Source organism: Pezoporus wallicus, unplaced genomic scaffold (genome assembly GCF_028554395.1).
Source record: "Pezoporus wallicus isolate ANWC-B61680 ecotype Strahan unplaced genomic scaffold, APGP_CSIRO_Pwel_v1 contig_5352, whole genome shotgun sequence".
NCBI classification, from domain to species: Eukaryota; Metazoa; Chordata; class Aves; order Psittaciformes; family Psittacidae; genus Pezoporus; species Pezoporus wallicus.
Genome location: NW_026639660.1, coordinates 2,318,618 through 2,343,904, shown reverse-complemented (window position 1 = coordinate 2,343,904; position 25,287 = coordinate 2,318,618). Strand labels below are relative to the sequence as shown.

The following is a 25,287-nucleotide window of genomic DNA, read 5'->3' as shown; positions in this document are numbered from 1 at the left end:
TGTGATTTTCAAAGGGAACCATACAGAGACAGTTTCTATTATACACACAATAAATGCTCACCTCTGGAAAACAAAACAAACAACAAAACAAAAAACCACACACACACACACAAACCAACAAAAAACCACCCTGTCCAACCATTCTGAAATTCCTTAACAAAACCAGTCTGTAATGAGTAGCACAACACAGTGGAAAAACAAGACATGATGCACAGTATTCCTTGGATTTTGACAGACTCCTTCTCATTCTCCGAGTCAGACACTGGTATCTCTCACAGCATTACTGAAACAATTTCAGAATGATCAGGTATTTTTGTTAGAAGATGGTCAATAAGTTTTAAGTTTTGTAATCTGAGCAAAATAAAAGCTATTACACTTTTTTTTCCTTCTCATTAAGAAATGTTGTTCATTTCTGTTGTTCACCTGTTCAAAGTGTTGAAAGACAGAAGACCCGCTAGAGCTTTCTCTTCTTGTTTTCCACCACTCAGTAAAGAAACCAACTGCTCTACCCTCTATAAATGATAGAACTCTCACGAGTATAGCAAATCAATGCAACTAAATTCTAATTTTTCCATGGTCCCTTTTCCTTTTCATGTTCTACGGATTCCAAAAAATATAAACATGGAGCTAAGATGTGGGAAGCACAAAACAAGAGGCTTCTTTTCCACAGTTTCTGGTAACTTTTTCTCCTTAGTCCTCTACAGGTTAATATTGTTGCTACCACTCTAAGTATGTTGATCATACCAGACTAATATGGCAAAAAAAGTCAGTTCTCCCACAACGGGCTAAGTACTTACCACATTTACCACAAAGCCCCTTTCTCCTGGACAAAGCAAGGACTAGGATAGATTGAAGGAGTAATATTAAGGACCAGCTGCAGCTCTGTAATCATGGATATTCTCTGTTGGGAGTGTCATATCAGACTAGAAACACTGAATTGTGCCCCCAGTATGTAAACTATAAACTACAGTATAAGCTTTCTATAAAGCTTTAAGAACTTTTATTACTGAGTGGGTTGGTTGGTTTTTTTTTTATTTTATTCTCTTTTTTAAGAGAAAAGTGCAGCACCAGCCATAATTTAATCCTTTCCCTATTTGTCTGCAAGAAGTGCATAGTCTTAAAACATAAAGGAAGATTTACCAGTTCTTACACACAGCTTTCATGTGTTCGTGGAACTCTTACATTTCAGAATTACTTTTTAGTTCCGTGTGTTTAAGTTTATATTCACATGATGGACATCTTTTATAAAGCTTTAAGCTTATTTTCTAAAAAATTCAATATAAAAGTATACTGAAATATTATGTACATTTATATAACACTGGTGTTCATTTAAATCTTCTCTTTGGTATATTGTCTTAACTGCATTACCTATTCAAAATAATGCAAACAGCAAATATTTAATAGAAGTGATGTTAAGACCTCACTTGTGGTCATTTACAAAAAGGTTGCTTTGGTTTGTTTTTTTTTTTCTAAAAAGATATTTGGATCACTGATATACAAAGATCAGTGTGTGTACTTCTGAACTTCTAAGGAAAAACTGCTGCCTAATATAAAACCTATTATAAAGCAGACTTCACATTTCTCTTTTTATATTAAAACAACCCACTGAAACGACAGACAGGATAAGAAAGCATATTTAGGCATTGTAAAACTAAGTTGAAGAGCCGAGAGTAAACTGGGCTGCAAAACCTGAATGTTAAAGCAATACCGAGTTAGTTCTTTGGTTTCTTGCATCGTGTACTTCTTATATGGAAAGATCGGGGGAAAAAGTTTATAAGGAAGAAACTGGTAATTCTAACAGAAGCACTGGCTTTCACTCCTGGTTTATGTTTCTTTCCTCTCTGAAAAATGGCATTCAAGTGCAATATTCAGTTAGCTGAATCAGCAAGATTGCTGAATACCATATGCATAACTGGGTCTCTAAAGCATACTGTGTGATATTTAATTACTAAATAAGAACTTAGCTTTCTTAGAAGTTTGAGTACTTACCATAACAGAATTAAAAATAATATAACTCCTTTCTTAAAACATTATGCATGAGAAAAAACATATTTAATTTCCCTTAAAATGTTTAATTCTGTGTTTATTCTTAAGTGCACATACATTACTTCTCAAGTAAAGATCAAAAATCAACAATTTAACTATAAGCAAGAAAAAAAATGTATCTAGTTTCAGCTATATATTAACATCTTAAAAACTGAAATATTATGCTGATGATAGATGAACAGATTTGACTAGAACTCCTCAAGCACTGAGGTCCAAATTATTGTACCAAGAGAAGCTATCCCAGACAATGAGATTACATACCCAAGTACACAGGATCTGATACACCCTAACAGAAATACTAGAAGTAATTCTTATTTACAAAAGTTTACTTTTAGGACAATGGCATTTATTCCAAAGTGAATACAGTAAAAGAAAAGCAGCAATCCTTTTGTATTTGACAGCAGTCACCAAGAAGTTACTAATAGTGACATAATAGTACTATTTGTAGACTCTATGTTGCTTAAAATACATATATATATATCTATCTTAGAGATCTAGTAATTTTTAATTTCTATTCCTAAAAAAGGGTGTTTAGAAAGCCTGTTGGCCAAACTACACCTAGTACAAAGCAGGCCCATATCACCTACTTGATTTCACTTTGATCATCCTTTCCCTTTCGTACTACCTTAATTCCCACTGCTCAAGAGAAATTGCAGGTCACATGCATTTGTTTTGCAATGTCCAAAGCAAGAGGATCTCTTGGAGATTCCCTGATCTATTAAAAATGCCTTACAATTTCTCAACTTTCCTAAGACATCTTGAAACGCTTTCCTTTCTTCAGGAAATATAAATTTCAGCAGATATGAAATGAATGCATGACAACCATCTAACCAGCCTGCAGATTTAGGAATCCACATGTAGGCTGAGAAGATGCCTGCTCACACACACACGCATACACAGCAGTTTAAATAATGTTAAAGAAATTACAAGAGCAGCATTGGTATAGTGCTCATTTGCCTGTTTCACTAGGTAGTACCAAAGCTTGGTAAATACCTCAGATACAACTGATAATATTTGCAGTGCCACTTGCATACTCAGCTAGCACACACCATAAGAACCAAGGCTGTGTTAACATCCACACAGAATATCCCTACTTCCAGGGAGCACAGCAAATGGATTTACTTGCCTTGGGGACTCAGAGCTAAGATGCAAAAGAACTCAAATTTTATCATGAAATTCTGCAGTGACTATGCAAAATTTTAGGTGCAGGTGCAAAATCCACAAAAGCTTCCTTTATTGAAAAGAATTTAAGTAAGCTAACATCTGATTCCTGCCTTCAGTCTCCAGGAAAGATTTAGTATGGCAATGTTAAAATCCATATGTATCTTGGAAACACAGGCCACGATCAAAAGATAAAATAATGGTAACATTAAATTGTGTCCCTACATCCAGTTAACTTGGAAACATTAAGCAAAAGGTTAAAAGAACACTATTCTGATAATGAAATTTATTATTTCCTCTGATTTTAGGGTACCAGCTACTTCTTCAACTCACTGCTGTCTGAATTCTGTACCACTGGCAAGAACGACATTACTGCGAGTTTATTGCTATAGGCCCTTTCTTGCTATTCAGAGCACAAAGTGATAGGGATGCCTGCACATATTGTCCAGCTGTGTTTGTTTCTCTGGAGATCTATCCCGATAGTGGCTGCTGATCTTACAAGGGTGAAGCAAGCTGTAACTGACATAGCAGCTCTATAACAAAAACAAACAAACAAACAAAAACTAAAAAAATCCCCCCAAACAAACAAAAAACCCAACAAACAAACAAAAACCCCACAAAACCATACAAGCTCCTCACAGCCACTGCAATAAACGTTAAGGAACAACTTCAGCCGCTGTCCAGTGAATTTGAGGAACCAGCCACTAGATGGCAGAAAAATGCAGTTTAATTTCCTCATCATAACAAAGAATTCACCCAACAGATTTCCTTCATCTCAGATAACAGGTAATATGATCTGTCAAGCAATGTCAGATAAAAAGGGCAGTAAAGCTGATTCTTCCCTATATATGTGTTATGTTGACTTTTTCTCCTCTGCTGTAAAACCTGAAGAATGTTGAAATGTTTGAAAACGGAACTGTTGAAACAGCTAAACCCCACACCTAGTTTAACTATTCTGAAAAGCGCACCATTACAGTAGCAAGGCCAGCCTCGTTAAAGATGTTCTGTTATCACAATATAACTCCATGTAATGTTAAAAGGACAGAATATACAGAGAAGTTCTTTCAAGATTCAGGTATATAATGGCTGCTTTTCCACCCAAGAATAATGCAAATAATAATGGGTAGTGAAAATAATAAAGCAGGGAGTAACAGAAAAGGTCCAGGAAGTTTGACAGGAAATAAAATACGAGATGCAAAATTCTGAGTTTTCACACAAAGCGCTCAATTTAAAATATATTATTTTTACAACGAAAGTGGCAGAGTTTGTTTTAAAAAGAAATCGTATTCATGTCTTGAAACTTCATACCTTTGCATTAACCTTTTTTAAAAATATATTGTAATAATTTATCCATTTTTTAAAAGCTTGCGCTATTCGGCTCTTTTCTCATTCCTACAGCCTTCTCTATGTGTGCGTTTCCTTCCTTTGTACATACTTATTCTTTCTGTGAGTTTTTTCCTCTCTTTAATGGTCACCATACTTTAATAACATCACTCGGGTACTTCAGTTACTACAACACATGAGAGTTAACATTTTTTCTACATCTCAATTTTTTCCCTTCTATTTCTACCCTAAAAAAAAAAAAAACAAACCCCAAGAAAACCCCAAACCTACAGTTCAAAACAAATACTTCAAAAACTGTATCATAAGAAAGCACTATGATCACTGTAGCAAAGAGAAAACCTACAAACCCCAAATTGTTTCACAGCGGTTCACTCAGTTCCCTCATGCAGATCTTACATGTACTTTATTACCGTAGATGAGCTAAACATTACTGTAAACCCAACCTATTTTACATTTACCTATTTAATGCAAAGATTAGGATTTTCTTTTTTACAGACTGAACTTTTCACCACCACAAAAAAAAACAAACCAACAACCAACCCAACGAAACATTACTACATTTAATTTTAGATTACTATCTTTCACATAATTACAAAGTCAGTGAAAAAAATTCTCACTCAATTGAAATCAAAGGGATTTTTACTGAGATCCTATCTGCAAATTTTTAACAAGAATTTATTTTTTTTCATATGGCAATATTACAGCAAAGGGGTCTCAGACCACAATGCTTGGTAAGAGAGCAAGCCCTCTTTACTGCACCAAAGCTGACCTCTAACATTGTGGAAAGTTGAAAAAAATTACAATATAATCAATGGCCTTTCTTCCTCCGCTCCCCTTATAATGTACTGTTGAAAACACACAAAAGCAGAAAAGACCAAGCCAGCAAACTGATATTCGTCTTGAGTAAAAAAAAGAAAAAAGAAAAAAGAAAAAAGAAAAAAGAAAAAAGAAAAAAGAAAAAAGAAAAAAGAAAAAAGAAAAAAGAAAAAAGAAAAAAGAAAAAAAAGAAAAATCCCCAAAGAAACATCACAAACAAACAAAAAAACACATTGAAAAAATACCAAGTTAGTATTTTCAAGGCACTTTGGAAGTTACAGAATTGTTCTGCAACAAATCAGCCACTGGACCAGGAATAAACATGTTAAACCAGAACATGTGATACATGGACTGAATAAATCTGACAGAACAAAGCTAAAATTCCTTTCAAACTCCACTTAAACACTGTTTAAAGAAAGACGCTTTCAACACCAGCGCCGTAGGAAGTGTTAGCTATAAAAATGCACAGTTGAAAATTGCATTCTAATTCATATACTTACTACAAATTGAAACAAAAAATGTTCTGTTTTCAGGTGAAATTAGATTTTTCAATGTCAAGCTTATCCCACATGATGATGACTGAACTGAACCGCAGCATCACTTTAATTTCTTGAAATAAGCAAAATTTAATGAAATGACTGAGTACTAAAGGAATATTTGTTTATAGTTTCATGATTAATGTGATTAACAGGTTATTGCTTGATACTTCACTTACACAGTAAGTGATAACATGTTTACTAAGAAGTCAGGATAAGTTACTTACTGAAGTAAAAGCCAGAAGCTCCTCCTCAGTTAATTTGTGTATTGGGTTGTTCTTTTGAAGGTCTATACTGTAAAGGAAATAAAAACACACACACAAAAAATGCTATTTTAAACTTTACTATACTGCTATACGGAACATTTTTCAAGCTTGAAGAAATGTAAAGTGCATTCTGGAAAACCATTACAATGACAAATGTGAGTATGGTATGTGCAGAAGGCAGCCTAGACCTAGGAACAGTTGCAGAACAGAAAGAACCACTTAGCAGACTGAGATACTTCAGTAATACCTTTCTAATACCATTCTAAATTGAAACAGCTTACTCAATTTAAGCTCATGGGAATAACAATTTTACAAATACTTATAAGTTTTAAATCCATCCTCTGCTTATACAGTGGTCTGTTTTCAGTTAAAATTCTATGACTAAGTGAATACAGATTCTACAAAACAATATCAAAAGTCCCAAAGGGTAAATAAAACACCCTCTTTCTAGTCACTCTAGGTACATGACCACAGGGGTCCATCTCTCACCACTGCCATTACCACTAACTTGTAGTACACAAATGGGGAAAACCAGAAGAATATACTGAGATCAGAATTATTTTATTGACGGTTGTACATGTTTACAGAGATGATAAAGAAACTGGGCTTACAACTCAATGTGGACGGATGCTCTCTTTAGTCAACAGACCACCAACATTTACATGTATACTACAAGAGATACCTCTAAGTGGCACATAGAGCAACATAGCTAATATTCAAGCTCCCTGTGAAAACAAAAAGGTATCACATGAAAATATATCCTAAATCATGGCACAGAGTATGGATCATAGAATCATAGAATCGTTAGGGTTGGAAAGGACCTTAAGATCATCTAGTTCCAACCCCCCTGCCATGGGCAGGGACACCTAACGCTAAATCATATCACCCAAGGCCTCATCCAACCTGGTCTTGAACACTGCCAGGGATGGAGCATTCACAATCTCCCTGGGCAACCCATTCCAGTGCCTCACCACCCTAACAGGAAAGAATTTCCTTCTTATATCCAACCTAAACTTCCCCTGTTTAAGTTTTAACCCGTTACCCCTTGTCCTGTCACTACACTCCCTAATGAAGGGTCCCTCCCCAGCATCCCTATAGGCCCCCTTCAGATACTGGAAGGCTGCTATGAGGTCTCCACGCAGCCTTCTCTTCTCCAGGCTGAACAGCCCCAACTTTCTCAGCCTGTCTTCATACGGGAGGTGCTCCAGTCCCCTGATCATCCTCGTGGCCCTTCTCTAGACTTGTTCCAACAGTTCCATGTCCTTTTTATGTTGAGGACACCAGAACTGCACACAATACTCCAGGTGAGGTCTCACGAGAGCAGAGTAGAGGGGCAGGATCACCTCCTTCGACCTGCTGGTCACGCTCCTTTTAATGCAGCCCAGGATATGGTCACTAGAGTTATATAGTGGCTATATATATAAGCTTAAATTCATCACACTCTTAACTTTGCAGCAGGCTTCATATTATAGGTTACAATTGCAGAGATAGTATATTTATTGTGATGATAGGTCACAAATTGAAATTATGCTCCCTACATTACATACCTTCGTTTGGAGGCAAGACTTTGCCACAGTCTGACTTTCTTCTTGCTTTGTTAATTCTTCTTAGTACACGATACAATTACCATTATGGAAATAACAGTCAATACTTTTGATTAAGGCTTGTTACTAGCCACAAGAACAAGCTACAGAGTAGAGGCTGCCTGTCAAAAAATCTATTATCTTTAACAGTACATGGTGATCAAAAAATGTTCCTGAGGACAACAGAAGGCAAATAATCACTCCTATCTTCTGGAAGAGCAAGAAGGAGGATCCAGGTTAACCTCACCTCATTCCTTGGAAATTATATGAAACAAATCATCCTTGAAGACATTTCCTAATGCATGGAGGAAGGAGCCAGCAGACATTCACCAAGGGGAAGTCATGTTTAATCAACTTATAACCTCTATGTTGAAATGGCTGGCTTGGTACATTTGGGGAGAGAGGTGGACATTGCCCACCTGGACTTCATTCAGGCTTTCAGCACTGTTTCCATCAGATATTCATTAAGAAGCTCATAAGCAGACAGCGAGATGGACTGAAAACTGGCTGGACAGGTAGGCCCAGAAGGTTGTGATATGTAGTAGAAAGTCTAGTTAGAAGCCAATAGCTAATGGTGTACTCCAGGATTTTTTCCTTCCTTGACAAATTTTTTCAGGAGAACAGGAAAGTAATAAAGAAATACTCTTTTTCAGGCATTTCTTCCCTTGTCCAATGTCAGCTGCTAGCAGAAATAGTTGGTCAGCTTGAGGTAGTCAACTGAAGTCAATAAACACTGGTCACTAAAACAAACGTGACTTCAGATGAAAATAACACGTGTCTCTATTCATCGGGAGAACGGGGAAGTAAAGAAGGCAGCAAGAAAACTTGAAATATAACAAGAACACCACAGCAGCAAGGCAGCCAGAACACTGACATGACCATAGCTTTTGAAAGCCATGCATAAACCAAGTGACAGCTAGATTTTCACAAAATTGGAACTTATTTTTTGGCATCCTAAACATAAATGGATTCAAGCAGAAAGGATTAATCCGCTCCTTATTCTAGACAGATTTTTGTCACAGCTTTTTGAAGCATATAGCTGCAGTTCTTCCAGATCAAAGCAATGCTATAATAGGTCTCCAATTTTCATTTCTGCCACATCCATGTAAAATGCCTTAAGACACGTAAGTACAGTAACATAAACCTTGAAACACAGGAGAAAAATGAAATTGTTTTAATGATTTTCCAATCTAAACCAAATAAAATTTAAAGTTGTGTTTTAAATCTGAATCTAGAGTAGAATTGTAGGTTGCTTTTAAACATTTTTAACGACTGTATGAGCTCCTATCAGAGTATCTTCCAGACATTTCACTTCTATGCCCTATATTTGTTCTGATTTCAAGAACAGGTTAAGCAGTTCACCCCAGAGAATTTCAGGAGTTGAAATCAGAGTGGAATTTAGGAGCTGTTGCTGTAGGTTTTATGATCAGGCATCTTTTCATAACAACATGAAGAGAATTCACTAATCACCACATCATTCACCTTTCGTATTTTCTGTTCACTCTAGAATCATGTCTTAGGTAGTTGAATGGAATAGAAGAAGGAAAGAAAACAAAGTGTCCAGGGTTCAGCAGTAGCAGTCATTTTTCTCCTTCTCAGTAGCTGGTGCAATGCTGTGGTTTTGACTTTCAGCCTGGGAACAGCGCTGATAACACCGATGTTTTCAGTTGTTGCTAAGTAATGTTTAGTCTGACCAAGGACTTTCTGAATCTCATGTTCTGCCAGGGAGGAGGGGAAGCCAGGAGGAAGCAGAGACAGAACACCTGACCCAAACTAGCCAAAGAGGTATTCCATACCACAGCACGTCATGCCTAGTATATAAACTGGGGGCAGTTACCTGGAAGGGCTAGAACACTGCTTAGGTTGGGCTGGGTATCAGTCAGTGGGTGGTGAGAGGTTGTATCCACTTCCCTTGTTATCTCCCTTATCATTATTATTGCTGGTAGCAGCAGTGGTTTTGTGTTATACCTTAGTTACTGGACTGTTCTTATCTCAGCCTGTGGGAGTTACATTCTTTCAGTTCTCCTCCCCATCCCTTTGGGAGCAGGGAGAGGAACGGGGGTAGTGAGCGAGTGGCTGTGTGGTTTTGGGTTGCTGGCTGGGCTTAAATCAAGACTCAAAGAGAAATAGATATTCTTTAGACAGATAAAAAAGAACCTTAAAGTAAGATCTATTCTGCAGCGGGAAAAAAGTATTTTGTAGTAAATCAGCAAAAGCTAATTACCTATAGTTTCAATTTACAGCCAGTTCTTTAATCTGATTAATCAGATCTACACTGGCAGCCTAATGAATAAGGTATCCAGTTTTGCAACATAAATAGCCATAATCTTTGTAACAGTGGAATTAATAGCAACCATTCCAAAGCATCCCTTTTTGGATGACGACTCAAAAATTTTTGTTTCAAGAACTGATTTAGAAAGTGGACAAATGTTAAAGAATATTGTTAAAAGCCATTAAAACCAAAACAGTGTTCTTCAAATAACTGAATTTGTTTTAATACAATACAGAAAGCATCAGGGAGTCTGGATAATAAGTAATAATAATAGTAATAAAAATACACCTAAAAATGTAATTATGGAGTCCAAAAACTGTTTCAGGAGAAACTAATCAAGAGAGCCAAAAATCAATGCTAGATCTTTCTTCCTATACAGAAGGAACAAAAATTTTGAGAGTCCACAGGACCAAAATCACAGCCCTGGTATAAAAGCCATTTTAGAGAAGTTCTATGAGTTCATTGCATTAGCATTTACTGCAGAAGAATGGGTCCCAGGGATCCTTTCTGAGTAAGGGAGAGAATTACAAGACTCTTTCTCAAATTAAAAAGCTGCAGGAGAGGCTATATGCTAAGAAGTTAGATGCTAAAAAATTAACAGGATAAAGAAGAGTTAGAAAAAAAAGTTTAAAATTAGTTTTGGGATGAAATAGCTGAGACACTAAAAACAGTCCTCATTTAGAACTGTGTCAGTCCCTGAAGATAAGAGAGCAACAAAAACGATGCTGACCTTTAAAACTGGTGTCAGGGGATCAGTGAAACTATTGGCTTGTAAGCATATCATGTGGAAGGTATGTAAGAAGAGACTATATAATGAACAGAAGGATTAGAAATACCTGGACAAATGTGTGTGGGGAGAGTCGGCCAGGCATCTCTAGAAAAATATTTCTGCTTTACAAACCTGTTTGGGACTTTTGGAAGGTTTAACCAGCTTAAGGATATACATAAGCTGCTTGATGAAATTAACTTGGTTCTCTAGGATATCTTCAGAAGACTCTCACCATAAAGGATTTTAAAAAAGAAACCAAGCCTTTATATAAGAATGTCTTGGCAAAGGTCATTAACTGATTAAAAGATAGGAAATGGTATGAGACATAATCAGACATCCCAATGGAGGTGACCAGTGCAATCTTGCACAAAATCCAGGTTTCGTGATGTGATCCACACACTATAATATTAATATACAAACTGGAACAGAAAAATGTAATTGAGGTGACAAATGATACTCTTTGAAGTAAGGATGTGATTAGGCAATAAGAAGCTGCAGAAAGACCTAACAGGATAATAAAATAAAATACCAAGCAATGCACAATAGAAAGCACAATCCTGGCTCCACAAAAAATGGTAGGCTCCAATCCAACCATTTCTATTCAAGAGCACATCTTTAGCACTGCAGCTGCATGAAAACACTAGCTCAGTACTAGGCAGCTGTTAAAAAGGCAAATCAATATGTAATTAATTAGGAAAATAACACAGAATCACACACTGGAGTATACTACATAAAGTATATAAATCAATAACAAATCCTACATAAAATATTACATAAAACCTTTGCCCATCCACAACTAGTATGTTCTGTTCTTGGCCTTCATTTAAAAAAAGAATAATTCAGTACTGGAAAAAATTCAGAAACCAACAGCTAGAACAACTGTTTTATGACAATGAATAATTGTTTTATGCCTTATAAATACGTAACAGCTTCTACAAAAGAATGTCTGATTAGGGTAGGACTAACCAAAGAGGGATACTGCAGAGATTTTCAAAACTGTTAGGATACAGGTGAGTTAAGTCACTAAATGAAGGCAGTGGCAACTAAATAGTGACAAATGTTTAAGATACACTGAGCATGCAGACAAGGCAAGTCAGGCTCAGGAAATCACTTTTCAGAGGCTGGGAAAATATTAGGCAGAAAGAAGCAACACATGCCTGCCCTGTTATTGTTCACCCTTAGCTATCTCTTCGCAGTCACTCTTGAAGAAGAGCGTAAAGTTAGATGGCTGAAGACAACTGCTGTTTTGTTGCTTATGTTTCCTGACATGTTACCTCTCTGCAAGTACAAACAATTCAAGTTCCGTGGGTAACTACAGTTAACTAGCATGAAATGTATGATGAAGAACAGACATGTCAAATTTTCCACACAGGCATTCTAATGAGCATTTGCTGTATTTTGATGCAGTTTGTTTTTACCAACTGTGTTAATTTTGTGAACAGAGAAGAGCTAAATCCAATAAACCGATCACTTTACAAGCTTTTTTGAAGTTTCACAGTATTTAAAGAGACTAATGTTTTTCATGTGAGCATTTTGAACAGCAAGACAGGAAGCTTATTTCCCTAGTGGGAACCTCTCCACACAGTCTTATGTACTGGTGCACAGCAATGTATTTTGTAGCAATGATTTTAAGCAGCCATAAACTGACCATGGTGAGATCATTGTCCAGCACCTGTAATTGGTTTGTTTCAAAAAAATAGTAATAATTTACACCTACATGATATGTTTGTAAAGATTGGCCAGAGCGCCAAAAAGTATTTAACACAAAAACTGTCATCTCTTTTAATGTTGCTCAAGATTTTATGTTGTAGCTTCTACTTTCATTGGACAAGAGGTGTAAGCTCTAGCTTTCCACAGTCACTTTAATATAACCTTTTCCATCTCAATGGCTTGGAAGAGAGAATGCTCTCTCATAAAACGAGGTGAAAACAGTTGTTGACCTGCTGTTGTCTTGTACTTCTGATACAAGCTATACTGCATGACCTTGCTATAAAGTGCAAAGAAGGCTGCAACCATGTATACCTAAAATCTTAATAAGCACCTAACTTTAACCACGTAAAATTTAGGCCTTTAATCTAGCTAAAAGTCTACGATTTCTTCAGAGTCCATGTAAAAATACAGATAAATGTAGGGAGCGATTCAACCCATTGTAAAATAAGTACCTGAAGTGAAATAAATCACACTCTGCAGGTACTGGCTCCTCCATTGACTAGAGAACAGAAGCTAAGAACAGATTCTTAAATTCCAAGTAGCTAAATATTTTGCTGTTTCACCTACTCAAGTTTCCCAAAATGCATATTGGGATTTTATTTTTCTAATTACTCAATTGATTCAAAAGCTCATATTTAGTAATTCTGTCAAAAGCCTTTTAGTCTTAATGCTATTTAGTGCTTGTGCAGCTGTTTCATGTATGCTTCTACAACTCATTCTGTAAACTGTATATTATTATCGAATGCAAAAGAAATTACTGTAAAATAAAAGTTACGCTTCCTGATGCTTTCCTTACCAGCTGAAGACTGGTGCAGAGTCTGCAACTGATCTGAGGTACCTCCAATATAACACACTATTTGTCTGATTTGATTCTTGAGAAACAGCAAAAGATTAAGAAATAACCAGCCACTGGACATTTGTCTTTGCTTTCTTAGAACTACTAAAAGGTCCCCCTTTTCATGAAAATGGTGAATCAAGTGATGAGAAGGGATTTCTTTCCAAGCTGCTGAGACACAGCTGCTGTTGCCTATTCTAACAGCCATCTACTTTGGGCTATTTCTAAGTGACAAGGGAAACAGAGTCCCCTCTCAGTTTCTCAGCACTTTGGCATCTATACTATAGTACACATTATTTAAACCATACACTGGTCCATTCTTTTATTTTATTTTTGTATTGGAACTTTAGCATCTTTTTCCATTTGCCTCTGAAAGGTTAGTTCTAGGTTCTATACAATGTTCTGGCCACAGTCTTAAGGCTTGACTGTAAAATAAATTTTATAATATCATGACTAGTTATTTTCATTTAAAATATCACAAAAAAGTCCTAGCCAAGTGATGCTTCTGCACTCCTAGGAGTTTATTCTAGTATTTCCTTTAGGTTGCATTACTCCTGCAGTGAGATGATCTGAAGACACCTCCAGAAAACATTCTTCCTACAGAAATACTACAAAATCTGTATTTGTTGGAATAGGAAACCTTTGTGTAAACAAGGCAGACTGAGGTGGCTTCCCACACACATGCTTTGTTTTAGCTACAGTTTCATTATCGTAAGAGGCAAATGTTTTTTTAGATTTAGTTCCACATACTGTCCAGTATTTGGAGGAAGAAATATAATAGCCAAACACTCTAAAGGAAACTGCCTCAAATTACTGATGCCACAGAGGACTGGCTGGGTATAGTTTACATTGCTACTTTTTTATGATTTATCATTTTTCATGAGAATAACAGAGAGAGGTCTAAAAATAAATAAATAAATAAATAAATAACTGATTCAGGCTCACACATGCTATTTCCCAGCTAGGTTATGCATACTGCACGAGATACTGCTTCAATTTTTGTAAAGACAACACGTATGAGATACTTTATATCCTCTTAAAATGTTACCAGGGAGGAGGAGATAAAGATGTTTGCATTGATACTGTAATAGTACTTTGTTTAGATACTTAATCATTGTAACCTACTTGAAATTAAGCTTATTTCACAGATGGAAACATTATGTGTATTCAGGTAATTCCATAGGATTCTATGCAACTGTAATTGTCTTTCACAAACTGTAACAATTTTCACTCTGTCCTGCTATCCACAAACATTTCTGCATGCTGCTGATTGAGCTAGCATTACTTAGCCACAAATCTATCAACTGAATTAAGGGGCACTTCCATAACATTTGTTGTAAAATAAATACCAGCAAACACAGGGAAATATATAGGAAAAAAAAATTTCTCACATTTACTCTTTTTTCTTTACCTGCGGGTTGCCTTTCTGCAACAAACCAGGTCAGTCTCTTAAAGTTTATTTGCATTAGAAAAAACATCCACTGCTGACAGTGTCAGTCAACAACAGATGCCATTGAGGTGATGCTAGACCTAAAGTGAAGTCTAGTTACAACTGCTTTGGAAAGTTAAAGGAATTCTAAAGCCAAGTTATTATGAAATTAGTTATTTACTCTATAGAACTGAAGTCCTCGAGCATAAGAGAAAACCAAGGAATTTTTTACAGCTTAGGTTTGAGAAGTATGTTTTGCTTAAAAGCCAGCACTAAACGCTTGAACATGTATATGCTTCCTTGCAAACTGATATGCCAATAGCTGGCATAAACACCCAGGGTAAAGCCAGCAATTCCAGCCTAAACTCCACTCAGTCACAAGGTTTATATCCTAAATTCCCTTCAAAGAACAGTTCTGAAAACTGACATTCTAGTAGCATTTCTGCAACATGGCTGGATATCAAATCTTGTTGCCATCTATGCCTGAAACAGCTCCAGTTGCTTAACACTGCCTAACCCCCTGAATGGCATTTACCATTCCTGCAAGGAAGCAACACTGAAAAATATTTTGTTGGTTGTTTTTAGTTTCTTTAATGAGCTTCTTGCCTTGAGTCTTGCCAAACTCAGATACCACTTGGATTAATTATAATGTACACACAGAGCTGGGAGTCAAAATCGTTTCTAGCCACTATTCAGAGCATGACAGTAGTGGTTTCAAAGTGTCATACTGTGGTGAAAAAACCTACTGTGCAGACAAGTCAATGTAAAATACAAATTCTACCCTTTCAGAAAGAGACCAATAGACAAAATTTCCTCCAGAAGGATGGAGGCAGGAGGGATGAAATATTCTGAACACAAGAAAATACTGTGTTAAAAAATTAAATGCATGTGACAATGCTTCTGGGGAAGGGGAAGGCCTTGAGTCAGTGCAAAAGATTGAAAGTGACTTGGTCAGGAATGTATGTCAACCCACTGGGGTGGTTCACTCCTTTTTCCTCCAACTGGATCTACTTGGGGCCTTGAAAAAAAGACAAGCTTAAGTCTCAGGGAATAAAGAAAATATGAACCCACAGTACATATTCCACTCACGAATTCCTCATTACAGTGGATGGCTGAACAGTTAAAAGACATAGCTGAAACCGCAGACATCTGACTTCAACTATATAGCCAAGCAGGTGTGGGGGCCTTCAAAAAGCTGCGGTCTGAGAAATGAGCATATGAAAGGAAACAATCTTCTCTCCACCAATTATTTCACTGCGCTTTATGGGACAAAAAGAGGAAAATAACTGAAAATTTTGGCAAGTGGGAAGAGGAGGGGTAGAGATATTATAATACGCTACAGAACAAGCAACGGATAAAAGAACAATATTAACAATATTAGCAACTAATGAAACAGTGCTGAAATTCTGAACTGGACACTAAGTTCACTCTGAGATAACTGAAAATTCTGCCCACATATAATGCAAGTCATACTATTTTAGCCAGACTACATAATAATGAAGGAAAAAAAGCCTCATTGACTCGCCACTTCATTATCACAATTATTCATGCAGTTTTGCAGTTTTTTTGAGTAACTGTGAACTAATTTACCATATTCCAAGGATTACAGCAAGCTCTTCTGCACACAAATCTGGTACTTGGTACTGATCAGCATCTGCTAATTTTATCTCATTAAGCAACGTATCATCGTTTAAGTCATAATTCTGTGGAAGAGAAAAAAAAGTATTTTAAAGTAAATAGAAACTGTTACAGAGAAATTTATGCTTTCAAAATATGAAAAAAAATGTAACTTGTCTGAAACGGATAATACCAACATCAGAAAGAGACACAATGGAAAGTAAACTACCATTCTATAACTGTGACAGAATTAACTAACTAAGCCAGTAGAATGAAGTACCATCCGAACCACTTTTACTACAAGTATACTGGTGGTCAGGCAGGAAGAACAGCATTCAGAGTAACTTTAAAATTATCTAAATATTGATTTTTTTTACTTAAGGGCTGAAGAAGATTTTCCTTTTCAAATTCTTGCTTATAGTGTTACCAAAAATGTTGTCCTTTATTTTATGTATATTTAAAAAAAACCCAAACAGTCCTTAAACCAGCTATCGTACTACTGGTTTTTAGTTACCAGTAGTACAGAAAATGGATTATTCTAACAGTTTTTCAAGCTTCCTATTCATTTCCCTTCAATATCCTATTGGTATCTATTTCCAGCGAGCATCTTTCATTTGCAAGGTGAAAACAAGGGTCCATGGAAGAACAAAAAGTGAATAGGAATGCTCTGAAGTGGGCTATCTGCATTCATAACTGATATTCTATCACTGTATAAATGAAACTAAACTGTGAATTGGCAAAGAATGTGAAGAAAATAAATTTGTTTTAAGGGGATAATGAAGACATCCCCACTCTTAGAGGCATATTTAATACCATCATTTTATTTTCTTACATTAGCATATATAAGGATTATCTGCCACTTCCAGGTGAACACTATTCTAGAGTACTACACTATTATAATACCACTTCAGCATATGTAGCCTAAGTTACAATTTAATATAATACAATTAGAAAAAAATTTCCAGCTTCTGGCCTACATAATCTTTAAAATCTAGCCAGTATAAACAGTACTAATTGCTTTAACGTTACTATGAATACTGATCAACTGAACTGTACGCTACAATTTTAAAGCCTGATTTCCATCCCTCGGTTTAAAAATAAATTCCTTATTCCCCATAAACATAAAATCAGCTCTGATTTTTTTTAGATCTAATCAAACTATTATAAGATGCCACTTCACATCAGGAGTCCTTATGCATCACCTCAAGCCTGAAGTTTTCCTTTCACAGGAACTGACTTGTGAGCAAAGCTTTGAATTTAGTCTCAAATATTTTTAAATGCAAATAGTTTTCCATCTAGTACCATCTGGGACAACATAATTGCTCAGCACCAGGGGGAAGCAGGAAGCACTTGACCAGAAATCAGCTCAGCTACCAGTCCAACAATCAGTCATATTGCTATTTTGGTTGTATTTTTAATGGAATTAAATTACTGACTGCTTAATTGCAAAATAGCTTGTTCAGTTACCTTGCTGAATAATTATAAGGGGGGAACTTTAAGACCATAGAAGAAAGCACTGCAAAACAGGAGATGAAGATTAATTGTGACCAGTGTCAATTTGGCCTTTTTACATACTGACAAAGTTTATAATTCTTGTAGGAATTTTTTTCCACTCATCCAGGATAATTCCTATCTTTAGACAAATAAAAGTATTTTCCTTTACCTGAAAATGGTAGACTTAAAATAAGAACATTGGACAAGAGAAGAAAATTTCCCTATAATAATTTCGCAGCATGATTACAGGCCTTTTACCGTTCCATGCATTTATGTTAATTCTGTGGAGATTCTCAGCACCTTTCAAGGCTTTGCCTTTATGCATTTCCATGAATAGTCTTTTAAAAGTCTACAAGACAGATCAAGCACCTGCCCTAAACTTAGATGGAGATGCAATGATGTTGTTGGTAGCTTTTGATGGATGGAGAATAGCATTAACTCCAAATTTTAGCTAAAATAGCTTCAAGGTACACTCAAGGCTGACAAATTTGAGACCATACCTGGCAAAAGAAACACTAGGACTCACTGTTAAAGTTAACACTGACAAATTACATGAACAAGTTGTATTTTGATACTACATTATTCATAAAGACATGCTGGAAAAAGCGGGGGGGGGGGGGGAAATCAAGAACTTTAACTGGTAATTTAACAAACACATGAATTGGAGAATCTACTTAGTCAAGCCTGGTCTAATGCCTGTGGCAGAATATTCACACACAGTGTTAATAAAATATCTGAACTTGAAAAAGCGCAGGTTTTCTTTAAAGCCATGCACTGCTCTACTAACATTATTTTCTAGAACTTCTGACACACACAAAATGCAGAAATAAAAGGTTCCTTTTTTGTTTTTTTCCCCAGAAGCAGACTGTGGGAACAGAAATCCTAACTTTCCTTAATACAGACCCTGAGCAACTTATGAAGAGAATTATGACACAGTCGCTCACACTTGCACAAAATTTAATTCCCTCCATGTAGCCAAAACCTCTCAAGCCCTTTCTAGCATCATATATTCACTTTTCAGAAAGAGTAGATATGCTTATTTTTCTAATATTATTTTGAAGATACATTCTCCAAAATCTTAGTAGGAAGGCATGGATAACATATGCACTACTAATTTTTAAAGGCTCTAAGGACCCTCTTGTCCTTCTCAAACTCCCCACTAAATTTAATGAACAGACCCAAAGCTGCTGAAGTAAGAGGACACACAAATATAGTATTTTATTAGCAAGGACAATACATTACAGTCCAGTTTATACCTACAACCTAAACCAGTACTGTCATTATTTTATGCCAAATTAAAGTCCTTATCAGATAGTCTACAAAGGCAAATTCTTCAGAAAGTTCCAAATAACTGGATAAAACAGTTACACAATATCTCAGTTCGGGACTCTCCAAGAACAATGCACCCTATCATCTTAAAGGTCTTTCCAATCTAAAGGATTCTATGATTTAGTTCTAGGTAAGTTGTAAGGTAAGGCTTTAAGTCTGACACTCACCAAGTGGCCTCACCTGAGCTTTCACTATCCTTAAATAGGCTCCTATACATAGGTCTAAGCACAATTTGTTAAGATATATGCAGTCAATCTCTTTTCATCAAATCAAATACAACACTAAGGACATACTAATGGACAAGCAAAAAAATAAAAAAGTTAGGGCAGTCTCTTAAGATATTTGTGCATTCAATGTAGAAATAGAGAAGTACTGCCAAATTTTTTGCTTAAGACCGCTGCTTGACCTGGAACTCTATCAAGGCATAACCCTTTTTTATAAAGGGCTTTCCAACTTAAAGAGTAAGTCTTGGACCATAATGCCTCAGTTTATCTCTGGATTCTTTAGCAAATTCAAATAACCTTAAATCCTGACCAGAACTCCTCCTCATGAGGGAAAAATGCCATTCCAAAACAATTCAGAGGTTGTTGAGCCATTTATTGTTGAACTCATCATGCACAGCCTTAAGATCAGCTGGGCCAAGTCATGTAATTCATGCCAGTAGGAATACCTAGACTAATTTCCTATCTTCACTCTGTCATTAAACCCGACTGTCAGTCCTTAGCAATCCATGTTTTTTTCTGATGCCTTGCAGGCTGTTTCTAAAAACTGTCTCTCATCTGTTTTCCTAACTCCATCACTCTTAGTCACTATAAATTAATACATGAACTGTGAAAGGTCGTATTTGCAGATATGCTTTTAGCCGACAATCATACATTGTTTTAACCCATGGCCTTTAATACCAGACAGACATCTACCCTGCACCTTTTTCAAAAGCTTTCAGAAATCAGTTAAGTTTATACGAGGCAACACACACTTTTCACTTGAAGACACTCAAGAAAAGCTTCAGAACACTGTAATTTTAAGAAATTAATACAATTCTCCTCAAATACTTGCCATTGTTAAGTTTTCTAGAGGTGTTGGAGCTGGACTTAGTTCACTGTGAGGAAGAAGGAATTCATCTGTTCTTTGGACATCCAAAATAAGCTGTGCAACATATTTTTCCTGAAATCGTGTTCTCTTCCCCAAAGCACCTACAGAAAATCAATACAAATTCACATTAATGAACACTAAGAACCACTAATCCCATCAAGCACAAGAAAGTTGCTCACAATAAAGCAAATCAAAGACAGAAACCCATTAAGAATTAGCCTATGAAATTTAGCTGTGATTTAAATCTGTTGGATCTCTTAGCAGTGAGCTACATGTGCTTTTGCCATGACATACAAACAAACGTATTACAAACATGCAAATGCAGCTAGGTAGGTCTCACAAAGCCACTTTTAGGTAAATTTTCCACCATATTGTCTCTTGAAAACTCACAGTAATCAAGATTCATCCCTAGCAGTAAGCCACAAGCAATTGTTTGATTTGCCTGTAAAAAGTTAATGACAACGTAGAGACACTTCAGCAAATGAAAATCCCACAGTATTTTAAAGGCCATCATTTTAAATATTTCAAATCTTCCTTTGGAGACAGGCCTACAAAGAAGAATCACAGACATAATACAGCATATAAGACACTGTAAAAGTAACGTGACAGAGTGAAACAGCAAACCAGTGAAAGCTGTCTACCGAATTTATCAATATTCAGAATGCATAATGTGAAATTCCTCTCGGGGTTGTTTCTTCAGTTTTTTACAGGACCCTCAGACATATTGGCATATTTCTCCTCCCTTTTTACTAATTTTTAGGTGGCAATTGGCATTTATACCAAATTGAAAAGAAAAACATGCCTGTTCTTCGTCTGTTAGCAACCTCGGTTGCAAGCTGCAACCTTGATTTCCAAGTTGCAATCAGAAAAATCATAGAACAATTCCAAAATGGTAACTTAAAATAACAGAATCCTAACCAGAGCCAAAACGGACGTAAAAATTACTTAAAATCTGGAGGCTTGCTCGCTTATTGTTGAGTACTGTGTTCATAGTAATAATGTGAAAGCCAGATAACAGAATCAGAGGACTGAATGCTGATCCACTTACAGGACATAAAATCTTTGAGGTAAAGATGATTGACTGTTCATGTGACAAAAGCCTGAGGACAAGGCTATTGTCACTAAGAATTACCTAGCACAGGCACTGAAATAGCAGTCACCCCTTATCTTCCTGAAGCTGAAAACACAGCAGTAGAGAAGACGGAAATAAATCTGATTTCTGCTTTCCTGCCAATTACCCATTTAATGGGTAAAGCCCTGTGTTACGAGTTTATAAAGATTCTAAAAATGCCACCTTAAAATCACAAGGCACACTGCAGAGAAGACACAGAGAAAGAAATACTGGATAATGATTTATACTAATTTTATGTGGTAGTGCTCAATTATCAGTTTTAATAACACTTGAAAATAATTATACTGTAATTTACTTCCTATTATGTCTTACTGCTTAAATAGCTAAATAAAACATACTTGCAAAGTTATGCTGATTAATAATACGTTTACTTGCTACCACCTAGAAACTGTGATTTGTTTATGCTTAGCTGCATACACCTCCCACTCCATTTCTTTAAGTAAAGAATTCATTATTATTACAGTGACAAAACAATATTTTTTATTTGGAAAATATACATCATGTGTTAAACCTAGGGGAAACAAATTGCTTGCTTTACACCACCACATATCCTCATAAAACAGAGGGAACCTACTCCGAGATTTTACCGAGATTCTGTTCCATATTAAATATTCCCAGCGATGCATTACTGGGCGTGAAAACAAAAACAAGACAATATGCAGATTTCAGAGTTCAGCATTATTAATCCTCCAGATCTGTTGATCTTAAATTTACCTTGGACTACCATTCTTTATCTTAGTAAATTTATAAGCAAGAAGGACCACATACTTCTCTTTTACTGGAAATAGCTTTGTGGAGTTAGCGATCGTTGTGACTTATTGTGAGGGACAAAGTTACTTTTTAATAAATGCTGAATAGAGCACAGACCTGGATTAAAGGGACTTTGAAAAGCACACAAGCCAAAATAAGTATAAGAATAACTTTGGAAAATACTAATTCTAAATTCTCTAAGAACAGCAAACATTTCCATGCCATAAGAAAATACTCAACTCGTACGGACTGCAATCATTAAAGAATAAAAACCTCTTAAAGATCCTTTCCTAAAAAGGAAATTCCTTCCAAAAGCCTTAAAAATGTCTTTCCTAGAGTCTGAATTTTTACATTAAAGCAAAGTCTTTTCTGATGATGTAACATTCTTTCCATTTAGCCCAAACATGCATGTCAAATGAGTTTGCCTAGAATGTAAACAATTCCCACATGTTCAGCTCAGTTCATTTGCCTTCAGGTTAGACATCCTTCGTAACTATTCTAAAAGATTTAAGGAGATAAACCACAGAACTTTTAAGAGTTTCACAACATTTTTCCAAGAGTCTGTAAGACCACAAACTCTCTCTGGAACTAGCATAACCTCTTGGTAAAATAATAACAAAAATACAAATAATTCCAATGCATCCAAATTGCTTTTTCCACCCCCTTCCAAACAAGAGGGTATTTTCCTAGGTTAGATTTAAGGAAATTATTCACCCAAAATCTGAAGATCTCTTTCAAAGTGGGAAAAAAAAACAAACCAAACAAACAGCACACAGCTGTAAGTTGAGGAATATCCATGAATAGCCACCTTCCACCTTGATTTTAGTTAATTAATCTTTTATAGCTTGAGTATCATGACACACATTGATGTTTTTAATAAAAATAAAAACCCCAAAAATGAAAACTTTAGGTTAATTTCAAACAAAACCACCTTATAATACCAAGTTTGCAGTACATACCACACAAAAAAAAAAAAAATTTTGTTTTTTTTTTTTATTTTTGTGTGGGTTTTTTTGTTTGTATCATTGGAATTTTTTAATTAAAATACTGAACTGACTCAGGATACAAGTAGAAGTAACTGCAGCTCCAATCTAAATATAAAAAAAGTGCTGCCTTGTAACATACAGTGGTGTAATAGGAGGCTGCAAGTTTCAGTTCCTGAGTGCTTTCCACTAATAAGCCTACAGAAAAAAAACAACATAATGGTTTTGCATTTTTACTCAGGTACAATCAAAAGTTCTCAACAGAAAAGGTGTGTGTTTTATGTCATTTTATTACCTAGCAGGACCAGCTAGACCTAAGAGCCCCATATCTATCTATGCAATTTTAAATGAAGTTCCAAGTGCAGCAAAGTGATCTGACTGACTCCAAAGAATACAATTATCCTTTCAGAACCTAAAGTCTCCGTAATGATTGAATCCTCAATACTACTGTTCGACTTTTCTACTTATTTCCTGTGATAACAGCAGTCCTTGAAGTGACTTTTAAATGCTATTTACATGGAGTCCATCTAGGCTAGTGGCATAAAAAGTCAAAGACTGCATCAAATCATCATGCAGACTTCTTCAGAAGTGTCTACAAACAAACTATTCACCATGACACCAGCTAGTTCAGGAATCCCACAAGAGACAAGTAGACCTAGAATTTGACAGGAAACACGAAAAGGAAAGATCACAATACCACAGACATCCATGTTAGGGATGATACTGTAACTAGACAGCATATTTCTCTTCCTTTTTCCAAGTAATGGTCATTCTTAGAAGACAAGTAAATCTGACTGCTAAAAGTCAGGATTCAAAATATAGTCCATTTCTAATTGAATACGTAAAAAACTCCAAATAAATCATGTTAGTTTGGCCCACCCAACCATTCTCAAAGACTGTAAAAGCAAAAACTTACCTGTGAGATTAATCTGCAGTTTCGTTATGTCTTTAGCCATACTGAAACACTGTTTAGCTTTTTTATACTCATAGTAATACAAAAACATATAGGCACACTCAAGATGGAACTGAACTGCTAGGTGCCAGCTTTCACTGCTTGTGAACAAAGTTTGTGCTTCTGTCACTGCAAATTAAGAAAAATAACAGCTGTCGGGATGTAGTCTGCATGAATGATGTTTTAAAAATACACTTAAAACACCAGGAGAAAAAGTCTGTTGTGCTTCAAATAGATTGTTCTTTACACCACACATTTAAAAACCCACAGTCAGTGCACAGAAGTTATGCAGTATTATAAGCATTTTTCAAGTTTTACATCTAAGGATTACTACTGCAACAACCAGAAGTTTAATCTTTGCTCATATTTTACATCAAAGCTGAATTGGGATATATTACTTTTGTAGGAAATAAACAACAAATTGTCTTGGACCTGCTGAAGAACACACGATCTCAGAACACAGACTGTTGAGGTAATACCCTCATTACCCAAAATTACCAAGGATTTTTTAAAACATTTTTCTCTGATTTTTGAACTTAGAGGTTGGCAGCCAACTCCAGCCTGAACAGATTGTACAGTTTAAACCTCCTAGGCTTTTTTTTTTTTTTAGTACTTGTTAATCCTCAAAAACTTTCAATCAATACACAAAGCTGGTAAACCTGAACATATTTTATACACAGCTTTTTTTAATCCCATAAATAAGGATTTGCATGGATAAATCCCACCTAACAACTTAACTTTTTCCGAAGTCTGATTTTAGAGATTTTGTTTAATAAAAGCAAATTGGTAATTTAAAAATATTACTGCCATGGTTTTCAACTAAAGCAGGATAGAGAATGCAGCAGGTTACAACTTAATCTTCTAAATAACCCCTTCAAGAGACTACAACTATTTAAAAAAAACAAAAGTCTGTGCAATTTAATCCCTGCTTTGAGCCAAAAGCCTATTTCAAACATACCACTTCAAAACTGAGAAAGTTAGCTAAATTTTAACCTTATATTTAAGTAATGTATCCTCTTCACTAATGAACGATCTCAGGTTTTAACGCTTCTGCCCATACTTATCATTGAACACATTCTTTTTTAAAAAAACAGAATAATGCCCATATTAAGGATCATAAAACACCTGCCTTTCTAACAAAAGCTTTGTTTTTTGTAAGGGGGGGGGGGGG

The 25,287-nt window shown here is 35.8% G+C and overlaps 1 protein-coding gene across 1 annotated transcript in view; it reads right to left on the bottom strand.

The window, feature by feature from the left end:
* The window catches only part of TTC27 (tetratricopeptide repeat domain 27), a 117,797-nt gene that overhangs the window by 72,715 nt on the left and 19,795 nt on the right, over positions 1-25,287 (bottom strand). Inside the window, exons 6-9 of the mRNA XM_057415459.1 lie at positions 24,081-24,245; positions 20,264-20,400; positions 16,358-16,470; positions 6,131-6,197 (exon numbers count right to left, since the gene is read on the bottom strand). Coding sequence (XP_057271442.1) covers positions 6,131-6,197; positions 16,358-16,470; positions 20,264-20,400; positions 24,081-24,245 — 482 coding nt within the window. The remainder of the gene's footprint in view (positions 1-6,130; positions 6,198-16,357; positions 16,471-20,263; positions 20,401-24,080; positions 24,246-25,287) is intronic.